Source organism: Calypte anna, chromosome 1, assembly GCF_003957555.1.
Source record: "Calypte anna isolate BGI_N300 chromosome 1, bCalAnn1_v1.p, whole genome shotgun sequence".
In the NCBI taxonomy this organism is placed as follows: domain Eukaryota; kingdom Metazoa; phylum Chordata; class Aves; order Apodiformes; family Trochilidae; genus Calypte; species Calypte anna.
The window spans coordinates 109,843,455-109,858,135 of record NC_044244.1 but is presented as its reverse complement, the minus strand read 5'-3'; the positions used below and the strand labels follow the sequence as shown (position 1 = coordinate 109,858,135).

Below are 14,681 nucleotides of genomic sequence, written 5' to 3'. Positions count from 1 at the left end.
AAATATGCAATTCTTACAGAAATCTTTCTCCTTGCTCCCAGAATTAGGTAGGGTAAGAACACAGAAATATCATGAAATTCAGCTTTTGAGGAAACAGAAAGATTTGAAAGCTTTCATACTAATTTGGAATCAGATTTGCAGAATAGTGCCATTTACCAAGGCAGAAGAATTCACAACATGAGTAACCTTTCTGGGGGAACCTTGAGAGGCTACCCAAGGAAATGGATGGGATGTGTGATAATGACTTCTTTGATAAAAACCTCTCCTTCTGTTTTCAGTTTTACGGGAACCCTATACAGTCCGTGTGGAGGACCAGAAAGCCATGAGAGGCAATGTAGCAGTGTTCAAGTGCATTATCCCCTCCTCTGTGGAGGCATACATCTCTGTTTCCTCATGGGAGAAAGACACAGTCTCGCTTGACTCAGGTAGGATGTAATGGCTTTTTTTTTTTTTCCACTTGAAAATGGCAGCTCTGGTTCTGGTTCCTGATTTTTTTTTCCCCCCCAAATGCCTGATGTTTATTTTCCGTCAATTATAGCTGAATGGTATGTCATCCTTCCAGTAAAGTATTTCACATTAGCATTGCTGCATCCCTATGCCTGTCTGTGACATGAAGGTTTTAGACAGCCCTGCTTTTCCTAGTACGCTTGAGGGGGAAATAACATGATTTTTGTTTTATACCAGACATAAAATCAGCTTTCTGGTGCTGTGGCAATGGTTTCGCATTTTAAGTTTGACAAGGAACTACAATGTGCCAAACAAATTCAAGTATCATAAAGCGTGTGTTGGGTTGTAGTTGGTTTTCTGTAGTAGTGTTACTCATGGTGCAGGAGAAATTCCCAGTCTAAATTTGTCTGGTTATGTTTAAATGAGGTATGTAATTGATACTTATACTTTCATAACATTTTAATCTCAAATATCTACATAGATAATATTGGAGATTTAAGCACACTGTGAACTGTGCTGTAAGCTGAACATATTGAAGTGAAAAAATCTATTCTAAAGCAGTTATGTGCATTAATCTATTTACTGACAAAGTAAGGAAATGTAAGGCATTGTTCAGGAAGTACAGGGAATTCAAGCAAAGAATAACATTTTAAAGCACTAGCATTGTAAGAAATTGATAGGAGAAAGTATATGTAGGAAAAATATTTTCAGTATGGTACGTATCTAAATTATATATTACACACAATGCAGCTGCTGTTATACATACAGATGATTTATGTGTGCAAAAATTTGAAATATAGTGTTCCAGGGTAATGCAGAATGGAAAAAAGTAGTTTAAGCTGAATGTAGATGCAGAGGATATTTAAGAATATGTTTGCATTTATGATCCTTCAAGGTTTGGAAATGTTTTTGTACTTCTCCTCAGTATATTAATAATCTTTCCTTTTTGACAAATTTGGCATTGATGGAAATACCTATGTTTCTGTATGACTCACAGATTTTATTTCTCTGGGTGTTTCATTGATTCCTTACCTAAACGTGTTCTATTTTTAAAAAAGAAATATGTTTCAAATAGCTTCCTAAGGGTTTGGTAGATATTTAAGTACCATATAATTCATGATCAGTTGTCCTATACTACTGGTGCACTATCTGAGCTTGGTAAATCCACTTCCTTGTTATGTTCTTGGATTTTGATATAGCATGTTATTTTTGTTATTGAGCAACTGAAACAAAAGCCTGTATTTCCTGAATTATAAGACTCACCAACACTTCAGGCAATAAAGTCAGGTCGGTTATATTTAAATACATAAATAAACTTTCCCTCATTTTCTGTATAACAATGCAGAGCTATGTTTAAGACTAACTAATACAGCAGTGGGTAGATGTTTTTTCTTCATTTTAAGATAGGCTACTACATGATATGTGTGCCTTTGTTATGTATGAATGTTGGCTGAAGGAAAAGAATATGTATACCTGCATGATTAACTATCTTGATATTTTTTTGAGTTTATTAATTCCATATTATAAGGAAACTTGCATACTTCCTCTGCCAACATGGATTGGAAGCTCATAATCTGTCTTTTCTCACTTGAGCATTAGTATCTAGTACCTATGCTATATCTTTGAGTGTCTTAATCCTGTCTTTCACCCTGGAATCTGGAGTAACCCCTTCTTTAGGTGTCACAGTTTAATGCTGGACTAGCAATTAACCGAATGACAGATTTCTCTATTAATCCCCCTTCCTGATAAATAAAGGAGAGAGAATAAGGGAGAGAGACTTATGGGTTGGAAACTAAACTACACAGCTAGGCTAGAATCATTAAAAATCTGTTACAAATGTCAACATTTAACATCTAGTTTCTTATCATCTCACAAAAGTTAGAAATCTAAATGGAAATAAACCATAATTCATTAAAACTAATGCTATGGAAAATCGAGTTATCATATTGGATCACATCAGAGAAGAGATTTAGTTTCAGAGATTAAATCACAGGTTAGATTACAGTTTGATGCTATCTGTCATGCAAAGGAAAAAGCAGGCAGGAAAGCATTGCTGCAGTTTAAATACAATGATTTCAAGATTTGTTTCCTCATCATTTATACACTTTAACTACAGCTTAATAGTGAGAGCATTTAAAACCAGAATCCACGCGTGTTTAATAAAACAAGTGCCTGGAGTTTTACCTATAATAAATTTTGCAATAATCTGGCCATGAACTCAAATGGTAGATATTGATCAAGCCTGTCTCTTAGAATGCCAATGCTGATGAATAGGATGCAAGACATAACACAACTATTGAGCTGTTTTCCACGAATGATCAATATGCTGAGGAAATGGATGTGCTTGCTTGTACAGCCACTGCTAGTGTGTTTTCTTTTTTTCTTTTTTTCTTTTTTTTTATCTTCTTTGTGCTAGACCAAATTAATTGCTATGCTTTTTATTTCACCTTTTAATACGGAAAAACATCAAGTTCAGATTGGTTTAGTTCTTGTTTCTTATTATAACTGATTTGTTGGTTATTCATTAGAATCAGCAAAAATGAGAGCCATCTTGGGTGGAAACTTCTGTGAAAAAGCAAGAATAAAAAAAAGATATACACTCTCAGAGTAATAACCATCATGGTATGAGGTGGACAAGGCTTTCATGAGTAAAGTAGATAGCATTCACTTGAACAAAGAAATGCAAAAATGGGTAGGAGATAGAGGTAGAAGATGAGGAAAAGAACATTGTCACTAGAGTGTTTTATCAATTTTCAATAGGAGATACAATTAGCCCAGGAAGGTTACACTTACAGAAGGTGACGGGGGATCCCTTATGACAGGAAGCAGGGTAGTACTTTGGCTGAGAAGTTCCATACGCAAGTAGCCCAATGGAGAAGTTTTTTTGTTTTTTCCCTAAAAGGCTTAAACCCCAATGCTATACTTCCAGGTACAATTTAGAACAAATACTCCATATACTTGCCTATCTATAGTTCCATTTTGCCTACTGGGAGCGAGACATCTCTATATGAACCAGAATCCATTATTTCTGTTCTAGATACCGCTTCTCACTTTATGTTAATTCAATATTTTAAGGAAAAAAAGCAATATTTTAAATTTTATAATGTAAAAAAAAAAATCTAGCTACTAGAAAAAGTATTTAAGGGGTGTATTCCTTGATCAAGATGATACCTTTAGGGGCTTGCAGTTGTATACTATCCTGGATGTATTTGCTTTTGTCTGTATGCTTAGGTCTCAGAGAGCACTGATGTCCATAGTAATCAAACTGTGTAATAAATATAACTGGGAAAAAGCACCTTCTGTTTCCTGACTACAATTCGTCATGCCTTCAGGTTATGGTAAAGTAATTGAGAGTTGAAACCTACTAAGATGTATCACTAGAGTGTTTCCAAGGAATGTCCAGAGAGGTCAGCCCCTCTGTTTAAATGAAAGGGATGGTGCCCATATTTAGAGCTAGAAATACTGAATTTCTATGTGTAAGGACAGCTGTGGACTAAAATGTTGTGCGTGGGCTTGTCTGTGTGTCAGGGGAACAGCCAAGTAATTGGGGTTTTGCTCCTGCACTTTGTCTTTCAATGTGACAGCAAATCTGAGGCCAGAAAGCTTTTCCAGGGTGTCCTCCAGGGGCCACGTTAACAGGAAAAAAAGATTTTTAAAGCAAGACAAAGACAATTATTTGAATGAATCTCTTCCAGTAGAAATCGCCAACTTCCAACAACAAACACACAGAAATCTTTTCATACTCAAAAATTCCATTTTGAGTAATAATTGTTAGATGAAGTATTCATCCATCTCTGCTAGATACAGCTGTGTTACAAACTCTCATGATAGACAAAGACAGCAGCAGACCTCTGCAATTGTCAGCCTGATGCAAATGCATGAAGTCTATCTTGTTTGCCCATCTGTGTCATCTAGTAAAAGCAATCAAGATTTGCAGTGGTGTGTGTCTCTCCTAATGATCTCTAAGATGTTGGCAAAATAGAAGGACCAATGGAGAAGCCTCAAGGGTCTGACAGGTGCAGGATTCTGCTGCACCAGGGTCTACTGCAATAATTTCAGATCTCTGTTCTGAAGATCCTTCTTTAATGAAGAGTTGTATAGTTGGTTGACTTGAAATTGAGTAGGAAATTCATTTGAATTGCAGTAAGTAGTAGAAAGATGTGCAATTTTCTATTTGTATCAGTAACCAGCTCTTAAGCATTTTCATTACATGACACTAAACATAAAAGCTCAAATAATCCTCTAATATTGTATGACTGATTGATGCATACAGCTTGCTCAAAGGTCAGATTTCCTTTTCTCCATAACACTTTCCTCCACAAACCTTTCCCAGACACTTTTGAAATTGGCTTTGGATTGACCTTGTAACCATTGAGAACAGCCTAAGCTCTGCAGGAAAAGAGAGTGCAGCAAAGTGTGTAACAGCAGCCATAAAAACAAGCAACAATAAGTGCAGAAAAGTGCCACAATAGAGGTCTTGCTTCTGCTGCTGTTGAGCAACTGCAAGTCAAATGGGAGACTGGTTGATAGGCTTGTAGTATTAATTCTTCACACACAGAACAGTGAAGCTGGGCTAGAAAAGAATGTAGGGGCAAAATAACTGCTGATTCTGTTCTGCCTAGGTGAAAGCAAATAGCAGAGTCCGTTCCTGTGTTAATTAGTCCCTCAGAGAGCAAAAGATAGGTGTGGTTAGGGGGGAAGAAGGGCAGAAAGGGATTATTAAAAATAAAGGTTAGTGCAAGGGATCAGCAAAGAGACAGAAAAGAGGAAAATGAAGAGCAGATAGAGACAAAGAGAGAGGCTGAAGAGTTAAATTTGGTGTGTTACTACATGCTGTACTTGGTTAGGAGTGTCTCCTGTCCTGATAACTACGAGGGATTCCAGGTTTTTTCTATGTGTTGGAATAGCTCTGTGCCAAGAGCAACATCATAAATAGGTTCATGCCCTGACCTTTCTGAATTCCCATCTTCCTGTCTAATGACCTATCATGCAAGAACCTGTCTGATTTACGGATATACTGTGACTGCTTAAAAAAGGTAGGGAAGGAAAGAGCCACATAATAACCGCTGTGCACAATGGCATATTGAAATCTTCTCTGAAATAATAGCAGCTTTGAGGGAAAGGTGTGTAAGCATGAGCAAAACACGGTTCCCTGAAGGGCTGTGATTGATGTGCAGATGACAGTGGATGAGCCTTCCAGACAGCACACTTTCCATCCGCCAGAAATTAGACACACTGGACCACGGCTTGAGACGTGTCACTGGTGTAAAGTGACCTACATTTCATGTAATGAATTGCATTATTTATTTACACACAGCTCCTCAAGTCTTGTCTTTAGAAGACTCGGGGGCTCTTGGATCTCTTTCTGCACAAAGGGTTTTTCTGAACTGCTGCAGTTGACAGTAAGCAGTCCATGTTTGCCAGTAGTTATCACGTGGGGGCATCTGAAATACAGCACTGCAGTTTTCATTTGTGCTGTGGTTTGGAGGTTAGAGCAGTGGTTCAGTTTACACAGAGCAATTGCTGGTTTTTTCAGCCACGAGGTTTGTACATGAGGGGTCAGGATAAAAAAAACTCTCTTTATGGAGAGTGGTTCTGTGTGGGGAGTTCTGTGTTCAGAATTAGATTATTGCTGATGATCACAGGGATTAAGTTCAGCCATTTGTTTGAGACTATGTCTAGTAGAGATGAGCTATGATCTTTCTTGTTTGGTTTGATGTAAGGGGCTTAATCATGGTTGCCAACAAGCAAGCATTCAGCAGACATTTAACCTACACCACTGAATGCTCTAGGTGTAGGATTTTTTACAGGTCCAGGTGGAGTACAATTTTTTTTACACTTAAATATCAACAATTTTTATAATTTAAAAAATTCTGAGTGTAAACCTTCTTCTACCAGAAATGCACCAGTGAGATTTAATTTACCTATTAGAAGTTGTGATGGCACATGGAATGTAAACCAGTCAGGCCCCCTACATCTGCTGACCTTCCCTGACTCCCTGGAAAACTAATGTGAGTAGTGTTCAGCAATGCTCAGGTCAGACTGTAGGTTTGCTGTTATTGTAACATGTTTTCCAAGCTTCTTGAAGATGTGTAAAGTGTGTATGCCCATCTCTAAAGACAATATAGAGCTTCTTCACTTTTCTTTTCAACAAGATTATTTTCCTAGGGGATAGAGGAAAAAGTAATTTACTACATTATTTAAGAAATGTCTAGTTATCTGCATTTTTCCCAAGAGCACTGTTCTTTTAAGAGGAAAATGTTTTATAATCCTACAAAGTGGAAATGGTAAAACCTTAGCACTTTCTGCTTGTGCAAACATTTTTCACACTCTCCTGTAACTCATAAAATTGTAACTGAGCAAGGCAATGTCCTTACAGTTGTTCATCAGAGGACCTTTCCTCTGGCTACTCTGAGTTTATGCTGCATGTTTGCATCCTACTGCATTACAATGGAGTGTTTTGATCAGGGGAATTATTTTAAAATTATGGCTGGAGGATTTGTAGGATTGGATGAAAGGATTTCAACAGCTTTGTGGGTGGCAGGTGTTTAGAGGGACTTGAAGGGATGAGAATGGAAGGCATCTGATCCACGTGTCCAGGAATCACATTTTGATAGCACAGAGGAAAGTGAGTGATATGACTGAAGGTAAAGGAGTGTGCTCTCATCATTTAATCAGCACAGGGAAGCATACATGTGAAGCAGAGATGTTAATATCAGAGAAACACTTGTTCTATAGTAAAGCAAACCTGAAGATTTTCCTCAGCATGACTGGACATTCTGGCTGGTCTGAGGGCATAGAACATTGATGGCTACTTTGCAGAGATGGAGGATAAACATGTATTTGAGCAGGGTGTCTTCATGTTTAAAGTGCAGAAAGCCAAAATGGCCTCTGTCTCACTATTTCTAGGAACTTTAATACTAATAATGCTCACAAATAATAGCTGTATTTTTGGTATTTCAGTAAATAAGTGTGTAGGAGAGAAGTATATGATACTTTTTTCCTAATCTCTTGCTTCACTTTTGGGTAGCCCTTCATTTTCATCAGTTGGAGTAATCCTTTCCACCTCTTTAAAACCAAACAAAAAACCCCAACTGCTTTCTAATCCTCTTTCTCTATTTTTACTCCACTCTTTAATTTTATTTCTTTATCTTGCTACTTACACAATTAAAGAGCATGAAAAACTTGATTGGGTTCAAGCCTGTTTCAGAATTGTTTCTTGCAGTCTTGTGAATCGAGAGAGAGAGAGGGAGGCTGTGACTCTGCTTTTTGTGTTAAGACTTCAAATATTTGGTTTGGTTTTTTTGTTTTTTTTTAATATATGCCTTTCTCTCTCTTCCATTCTCTGTATCCATGAGAGCATGAGTATATAGACATACATATACATACATAATTACATAGACACCTACCATGTCTCTCTACAGACCTGAGGATCTTTTGGACCACGTCCAACGTTACCCTATCTGATGCCCTAGCTGTTCTATTTTACCATCCTGTTCTTGATGTTGCCAATCATGGAGAGGTTTCTTTCAGCATGGTTGAATTCAGTGGCACAGTTATTCTCTCACTGGAAATATCTGTGTCACATTATTATGTCTCCAGATGTATGTGTTTTTTTCATTTTCCTGAGGTGAATCCCATTGTATCATCTGGTCAGCTTTTTCTAGCTCTCTCAGTTCCCATAATATTAATTCTCTCTGGGGTTTGTAAAACCTTCAAATAAATATGGCTTGCATTTTAATTAAATTGATGTTTACCCGTTCTTTTTTTAAAGGTGAAATAAGAGCAGAGTGATTGCTAACCTTCACAGGTGTTCACTCAACGTTTTTCTATTTTTTCTTTGCTTTGTTTACAGTTCTTCAGGCAGTGTTTGGTTCACACAATTTTTCATAAATTGAATATTTGAAACAATATTTTTATTGCTTTTCTTTGCTGTGCAGGATTTTTAGGCTCACTGCTATCAGATTTGATCGCAAAGGGCTTGGAGCAGGAGCATACTGGGGTGAATCAATGTGCTGGTTTTAGGTCTAAACTTATTATTTATTTTCACTTTTACTTTTTGAAATAGTGATTGCAGCATTTTTTCCTTCCTTATAAATCCGTTTTGCTAGTGGCTTGTGATCTTTTCACCTTCCTGAATGGCAGTGGATAAGTAGCTGACCACATTAAGCGCTGTATGCTTGAGGTTTTCCATCAAAACCCTGTCTAACCTGAGCAAACAGCCAATGAGCTCTGACAGTTTTGATATGAGGGGACAAAATTGATGCATGAGATTCATTTTAATGAGTGTGTGCCTTACTTCCCAGAATGCTTTATACCATACGGCTTTTGCCTCTTTAGCCTACACACTGAGGGGCATAGACTCTCAAAACCACTCTCAGCAGTGATTTTTTTGGTTTTTTTTTAATACATCAAGGAGATATTGTTGCTCTTTCTTCCAGATGTCACCTGTAGGTATTTTCAAGTGTTGTGTGTTGTACCAGGTAACTGATAGAAGTTAAAACCTTGTGAAGTATAGTGCTATTAAGTAGAAAAAATTAGAAATTTTTAGGTCTGTAGATGGCCATACAGATTCTCATTTGGTTTGTCTTCCCTGTTGAGAGTCCAATTTTAAGGCTGGTTAGAAGAATAACTCGTTAGAAAGAATTGGAAGTGCCTGTCTGGTTGGTAAAGCTTCATTTCATTTACCATGACATTCCTGCTGTATCCCTGTTGTTTCACCTGGTTTGCTAAACTGTAAATGCACATTTTAATAGCACGTTAAAATGAAAACTAGGATCCTTTAGTTAGAATCAAGTGAGTTTTTAAAGCCTGTGATCTGACAGGGGAGCTCAAGCTGTGTAACTACATTGAGGTAACATGGAGACAGATGTTATCTCTCCAGCTGCAGAAAGGTGGTGGATGCAAAGGCTAAATAAATTTGTTGTAAACACCTCCTGTACCAAAAATGCCTTAGGTTTTGTTAGAAAATTTAAAGCTGCTGAATATTCAAAAAAAAGTGAGTGTATAGAACAAGAAAGATTGAACTGTTTGAGGTTTTTCCCATAATCAAAATTGGATTATAATTGCAATTAGAGATTTTTCGTGACAAAAATAGCCTACTAATTCATTAGCTCATGTTTGTTTGGTTTGAAATGTATATTTTTATCATGTATTTGAACAATACTCACGTTGAATGTGTTGAAATGCTTACTGCAAGCCATGGAGACTGACGTGATGCCATGCCTTCAGCTGGCAGAGGAATGTGATCCACACAGACCTGTCAACAAAAGCAGGTCAGCAGGATTGAGCAAGAAAAAAAAAATCAATAAATCTTTGAATTAATCATGCAGCTGCCAGAGAGAATTATGGGTGCATGAAATGAAGGATGTAGGTATAGATCAACATATTCTTTCCTACCGCATTGTGTCCTTTTCTTCTCTACACCTGCAAGTTTGCTTTCACCTACCCCCACCTGGATGGCTCTGTGTTTATTTAGATACCCTTATGGAATACTCATCATTCATTTTAAAGTAACTAATTCGATATGGATCACAGAAATCCCCCTTATTTTTCTGGCTCCGCACTGCCACTTTTCTCACTAGCTGTGGTGTGCACTCAGTATGAATTAATACAGGAATTTCACCTCCACATAAAGTAAGATTGCACATCTTGTGCAGTGAATTGGACTGAAAGCAACTGCTGCTTCAGTGAACCAGAGGAGTTAAAAATTCATGCCTGCATTGCTGACATCTCAGGTGAGGGACCATCCTTGCTGTCTGCAGCAGTGTGGCTGCAGGGATGAGCCCTGACCTGGACAAGGGCTAAACCTACCCAACCTGGGCCACATCCCCCTCCGTGGGGCTGGTGCACATCTCTGCCTCACAGGCAGCTGTGGTCAATAAACATCAGTAGCAAGAGGGAGCATTTCACACCCTGCTCCCTGAGGCTGGACAGCAATTAGATGCAGCCATGGAGAACTGAAAGGGCAGCTCAAGAGAGAGTAGTTTGACACCAGGGACACGCTTGAGAGGACTGCGAGGAATTATGAATTAAGAGGGGCATCCTGTGTATATCTGTGTGGTTCCAGCTCTATGTTTTGGTGTAATTCTCTCCTCCTCAGAAGGATTAATCCTTCATTGCAGTACCCTGAAGGGATTATTTTGTATAGCTTCCCCAAGCAAAACTTGAGTGTGTTATTGCTGTCTTGCTTCTGGGTCTGCTAGTGAGGAAGGATGGTAAAATTAATACCCCAAAGTCTGTAAATCTCCGTCGGCTCTGAAGATGATGCAGACATCCCTTCTCTATGCCCAGCTTAATTCTCCAATTGCAGAACTTGGTCATGCACCAAGGCAAGGATGTCTCTTTGGCTCTCTGCCTGGAGATCCAGTCTGGCTCTCTTCCAGTTGGGGAATAGCCCAGTACTGGATGCTCACTTTCACTGCAAATTCAAATTCATTTTCCTCTTTTATCCATGGCTTTCTTTTCAAATAGATACTGATATTCATAAAATCCCTGAGAACAATTACTCTGCTACTTGTGGAAGGTCAGGGCAAGCTCTGTTCAGGGATTATGTATTCCAGCAGGGAAAGTGGAGCTGACACACAGCACGCTTGTTTTTCAATAGCATGCCTAGGGAAACTTTTTCCTATTTTTTCGCCCCTTCTAAATTAAAACAGAGAATCAACTTGCTGACACATTCAGAAAATGTGTTTGGATTGAGCTGATTTTTAAATTTTTGAGCTAACAAAGAGACAAATAGACTGTAATTTTCTAGGAGCAGAGAAATTTTTTACTGTACTTCCTTTGTCCTGCCTAAATGTATCAAGTTAAATGCTAACTGTTTATTAAACCTACATTTTGTTCCTTAAAGAGACATAACTGTAAAAAAATAACATTTTTCTTACATTGGTGTATTTCTTGCAGCTGATCATCTGTGCAATACCTGACTGATAAAGATGAAAAAAAAACCAAACAAAACCTCGCTGTTTTTTAGACTTCTATTCGTGCATGTAAGAGTGTTTTGTCTGTAGTGAGGACTGTGAATCCTTCCATGTACTGCATTTTCTATTTCAATTTCTATTTCAATTTCTAACTGTTTTCCACAAAGCGTTGACAAGAAAGGCATTTGTTCAAAAACTAAAATGTGTTTCTAAGATGAGAAAGAAAACATGGTACCAACTGAAATGTTGGAAATCATGATATGGAGATATACACCTATACTGTAAAAAACTTGATTCCTTAAATGTACAAAATAGTATGCAGATTTAACTAAAAAAATATAAAATTATATAGATTTCTTCTGTTCAAAGAAATACTCAACAGTATGCTCGGAAGGAAAAGCATTTATGTAAAATAAATTGTCCATTTGTAATTTCAATAAAATGAAAAAGTCTCAACAAGCATAAAAATTTTTTACACATATGTGCAACATAATTTAAAATATCTGAGATTATAAAGTGTTTATAAAAAAAATTGCTGAAATATTCATTTTGAATTTCAGTAACATGAGAAAGTAGATAAGGATGTGAAGCGAGTGGTTATGAAGAAGAAAATAGTGGAAAAAAAACAAGTGCTAACATTCTAGGGTATTTAAATGTGGAAATCTTATGGAAGAATCCAGAGAAATAACAGGTTTAATCATCTGTGTAATCATTTTTGTTCTGCTTATGTGTTTTCTTGAATTCATAAGTGTACTGCATATCTTTTTTTCTGAAAACAAATAAGACATGGATTCTCTTGGAAAAATTTGCTTAGAACAAGAGAAGCAAAACTGATCTTCTTTTCAAAGCGGACATTTGTGACTTGCTGAAAAGCAATTTCAGAGCTGGGAAACACTAAATAAGAAGTGATAGGATAATGTGTGCTGTTCCAAAACTTCCATTCAGCAGTTTTATAGAAAGGGTGAGAAAAAGGGAATCTCTAAATGTCAGTGGTCCAACAAGATTTTGTGAGATGCTGGTGAGTGGACTTAAAAAAAAAAAATAAATAAGCTATTCACTGGATTTTGCTTTCTTTCTCTTTCATGTGTTTTCTCCTGTATTTATTGATTGATGTGTATTTATTGATAGCAATTCTTTGCATCCTTCTCAGTGGTTATTCACAGCACTTTCTAGAGCTGACACTTTTTTTTTTTTAGCTGTTAAAGAAATTAGGTATCTCAAGACCTGCGTTATTGACACTTCTTTATTCCTTATGACAAGCCCAAAGCCCCTATGAGTTAATTAGAATTAATATTCTTAATTTTGCAGAGAGAGACTGAGAAAAACAGAGCAGCTTCAAAATTTATTCTGTTTCTCATGGAATCTGCTGCCAACACTCAGGCAGGATCTCCTACAGCACAATCCTTTACTTGGATCCATGCTTTCAGTTTCTTCCCAAGTACCGGAATAGGAAAATTTGTAGAATTAATTGTGAAGGAGGTTTAGGAAGCCTTGGTAATTTGGAGGAAATGTTTTATGTTGCCATCATAAAACAAAATACTGTATGTAGTCAGTGCTTCAGATTTCTGTTTATGAAGTTGTTATTGTCTTGGATGGGAGCTCTCTGTGTGAGGATGTATAAGGTGAAGCTCAGGGGGAGAGGTGGGTTTGGAAAGCATTGCTTATAATTCTAGTAGTTAAAAAACTTTTGCCTTTGCTGTGTCACTTTCATTTAGGTTTATTTTCCTACTAGATATGATACCTAATAATAAATTGTAAGGAAACTATGGGAACATAGGACCATGAATGTAGACACCTTAGATTTGTCAAAAGTAAACACTTTGTGTTTTTAATAAATAAAAATTACTTCTCTTAGAATAGGATATGCCTTCCTTCTTCCTCTCTCAAAGACTTTTTTTCTCTTATGATTTCTCTGTCTCTTTGCAGGAGACTTGTGCTTTTTAAGGTGTATGTGAGTTATTCGGGCATTTTTTTCTGTCAATTATTTTATTAAAAAAATGTGAACTTCTGTTGGCTAAAAATTTTTTTCCTATTGAAAATGTCATGTTTCAGCCAGAAACAAAGAGAGAACTAAAAGTTTGCCAGGGATGCAGAAAAAGCTTCAACTGTTCTAAACAGCTTCAGCTGTTTAAAAACAAAGCGTTTTCCTGTGACCACTCCAAAGTGAATTTTTTTTTAAAACTACCATTTTTTTTTATAGGAAAGCAATTTCTTAGGATAAAAACACTGCATGACTTTTTATTGATTACTTGTTTCTTTTACCAATCTTAGGAGTATTTTTTTATGTGCTTGCTATTTTTCACTGCTTGTGAATTAATGTTTTTGGAAAAGTAGTGACTGTTTTGGATTAATTAACATGAGGGTTCTAACAAACTCTTCCATAACATCCAGGAGGATGTTACGTGTTATGTGTTTCTGTGAAACACAATTTACAGAGTTCAGAAAAATTTTGTGTGCAGGCATTTAACTGCACTATTTATCTGAGATGCTACAGGGCTATTTTTGCATTTCCCCAATGCATATCTCTTAGGCTAAGTACAAAGGCATTTCCAACCTCAAACACACCACAGGGGAAAGTCCATCCTGGATCCAATCCAGTATATTAATGAGGAGCATTGAAATACACAATCCTATGTCTGGGCAGTTTAGTTACTTGATTTGAAAGTACTTTGCTGATGAATTGTTATCGAGGTTTGATACTGGGGCTGGCAATCAAATGAACCACTGATGCTCTCTGTTAACCCCTCTCCCTTCCCCTCTAGGGAAAGGAAAGACAATAAGGGAGAGACAGTTACAGGTTGGACACTATACTACATAGCTTTAGAAACAGTAATGATGAAATGGGAAATATTTAAATATATATGAATATATGCAAAACTACTATCAGGCCCCTCCCTCCATAATGCTCAGGTTGCAGGGCAAGCCCCGGGAAAGTGTCAGAGCTTCTGGAGTCATTGGCAGATGAGAGCTGGATGCAGGAACCCAGAGATTCATGAATGCACAGGTCACAATCAAAGACAGACCTATGAATGGGGCTCTCTCAGGACACCAGCTATGGAGGAAGAGAGCTTGACCCTCATGATCCCTCAGATTTATACCAAGTAAAAGCACGTATGGTATGGAATACTCTGGTCGGTTTTGGTCACCTGTCTGCTCTGCTGCTCCCTAGAGGATAGCTGTAGGTGTGACCCCATTATTCTCTTTCTCTTTCCAGAGCATAAGATGGTTGGGTCTGCATATCATTTCCCAGCAGTAAATATAAAAATTGGTCATTATGAGTCCTAGAAGCAGACATTGACTAAAAACCATGCT

General features: G+C 37.3%; 1 protein-coding gene across 1 annotated transcript in view; it reads left to right on the top strand.

Annotated features, from left to right (window-relative positions):
- The first annotated feature begins 307 nt into the window (after positions 1–307).
- Positions 308–14,681, top strand: part of DSCAM (DS cell adhesion molecule) — a 379,165-nt gene continuing 364,791 nt past the window's right edge. The window contains exon 1 of the mRNA XM_030451268.1: positions 308–425. Within this exon, the coding sequence (XP_030307128.1) occupies positions 323–425 (103 nt within the window). The 5' untranslated portion in view covers positions 308–322. The remainder of the gene's footprint in view (positions 426–14,681) is intronic.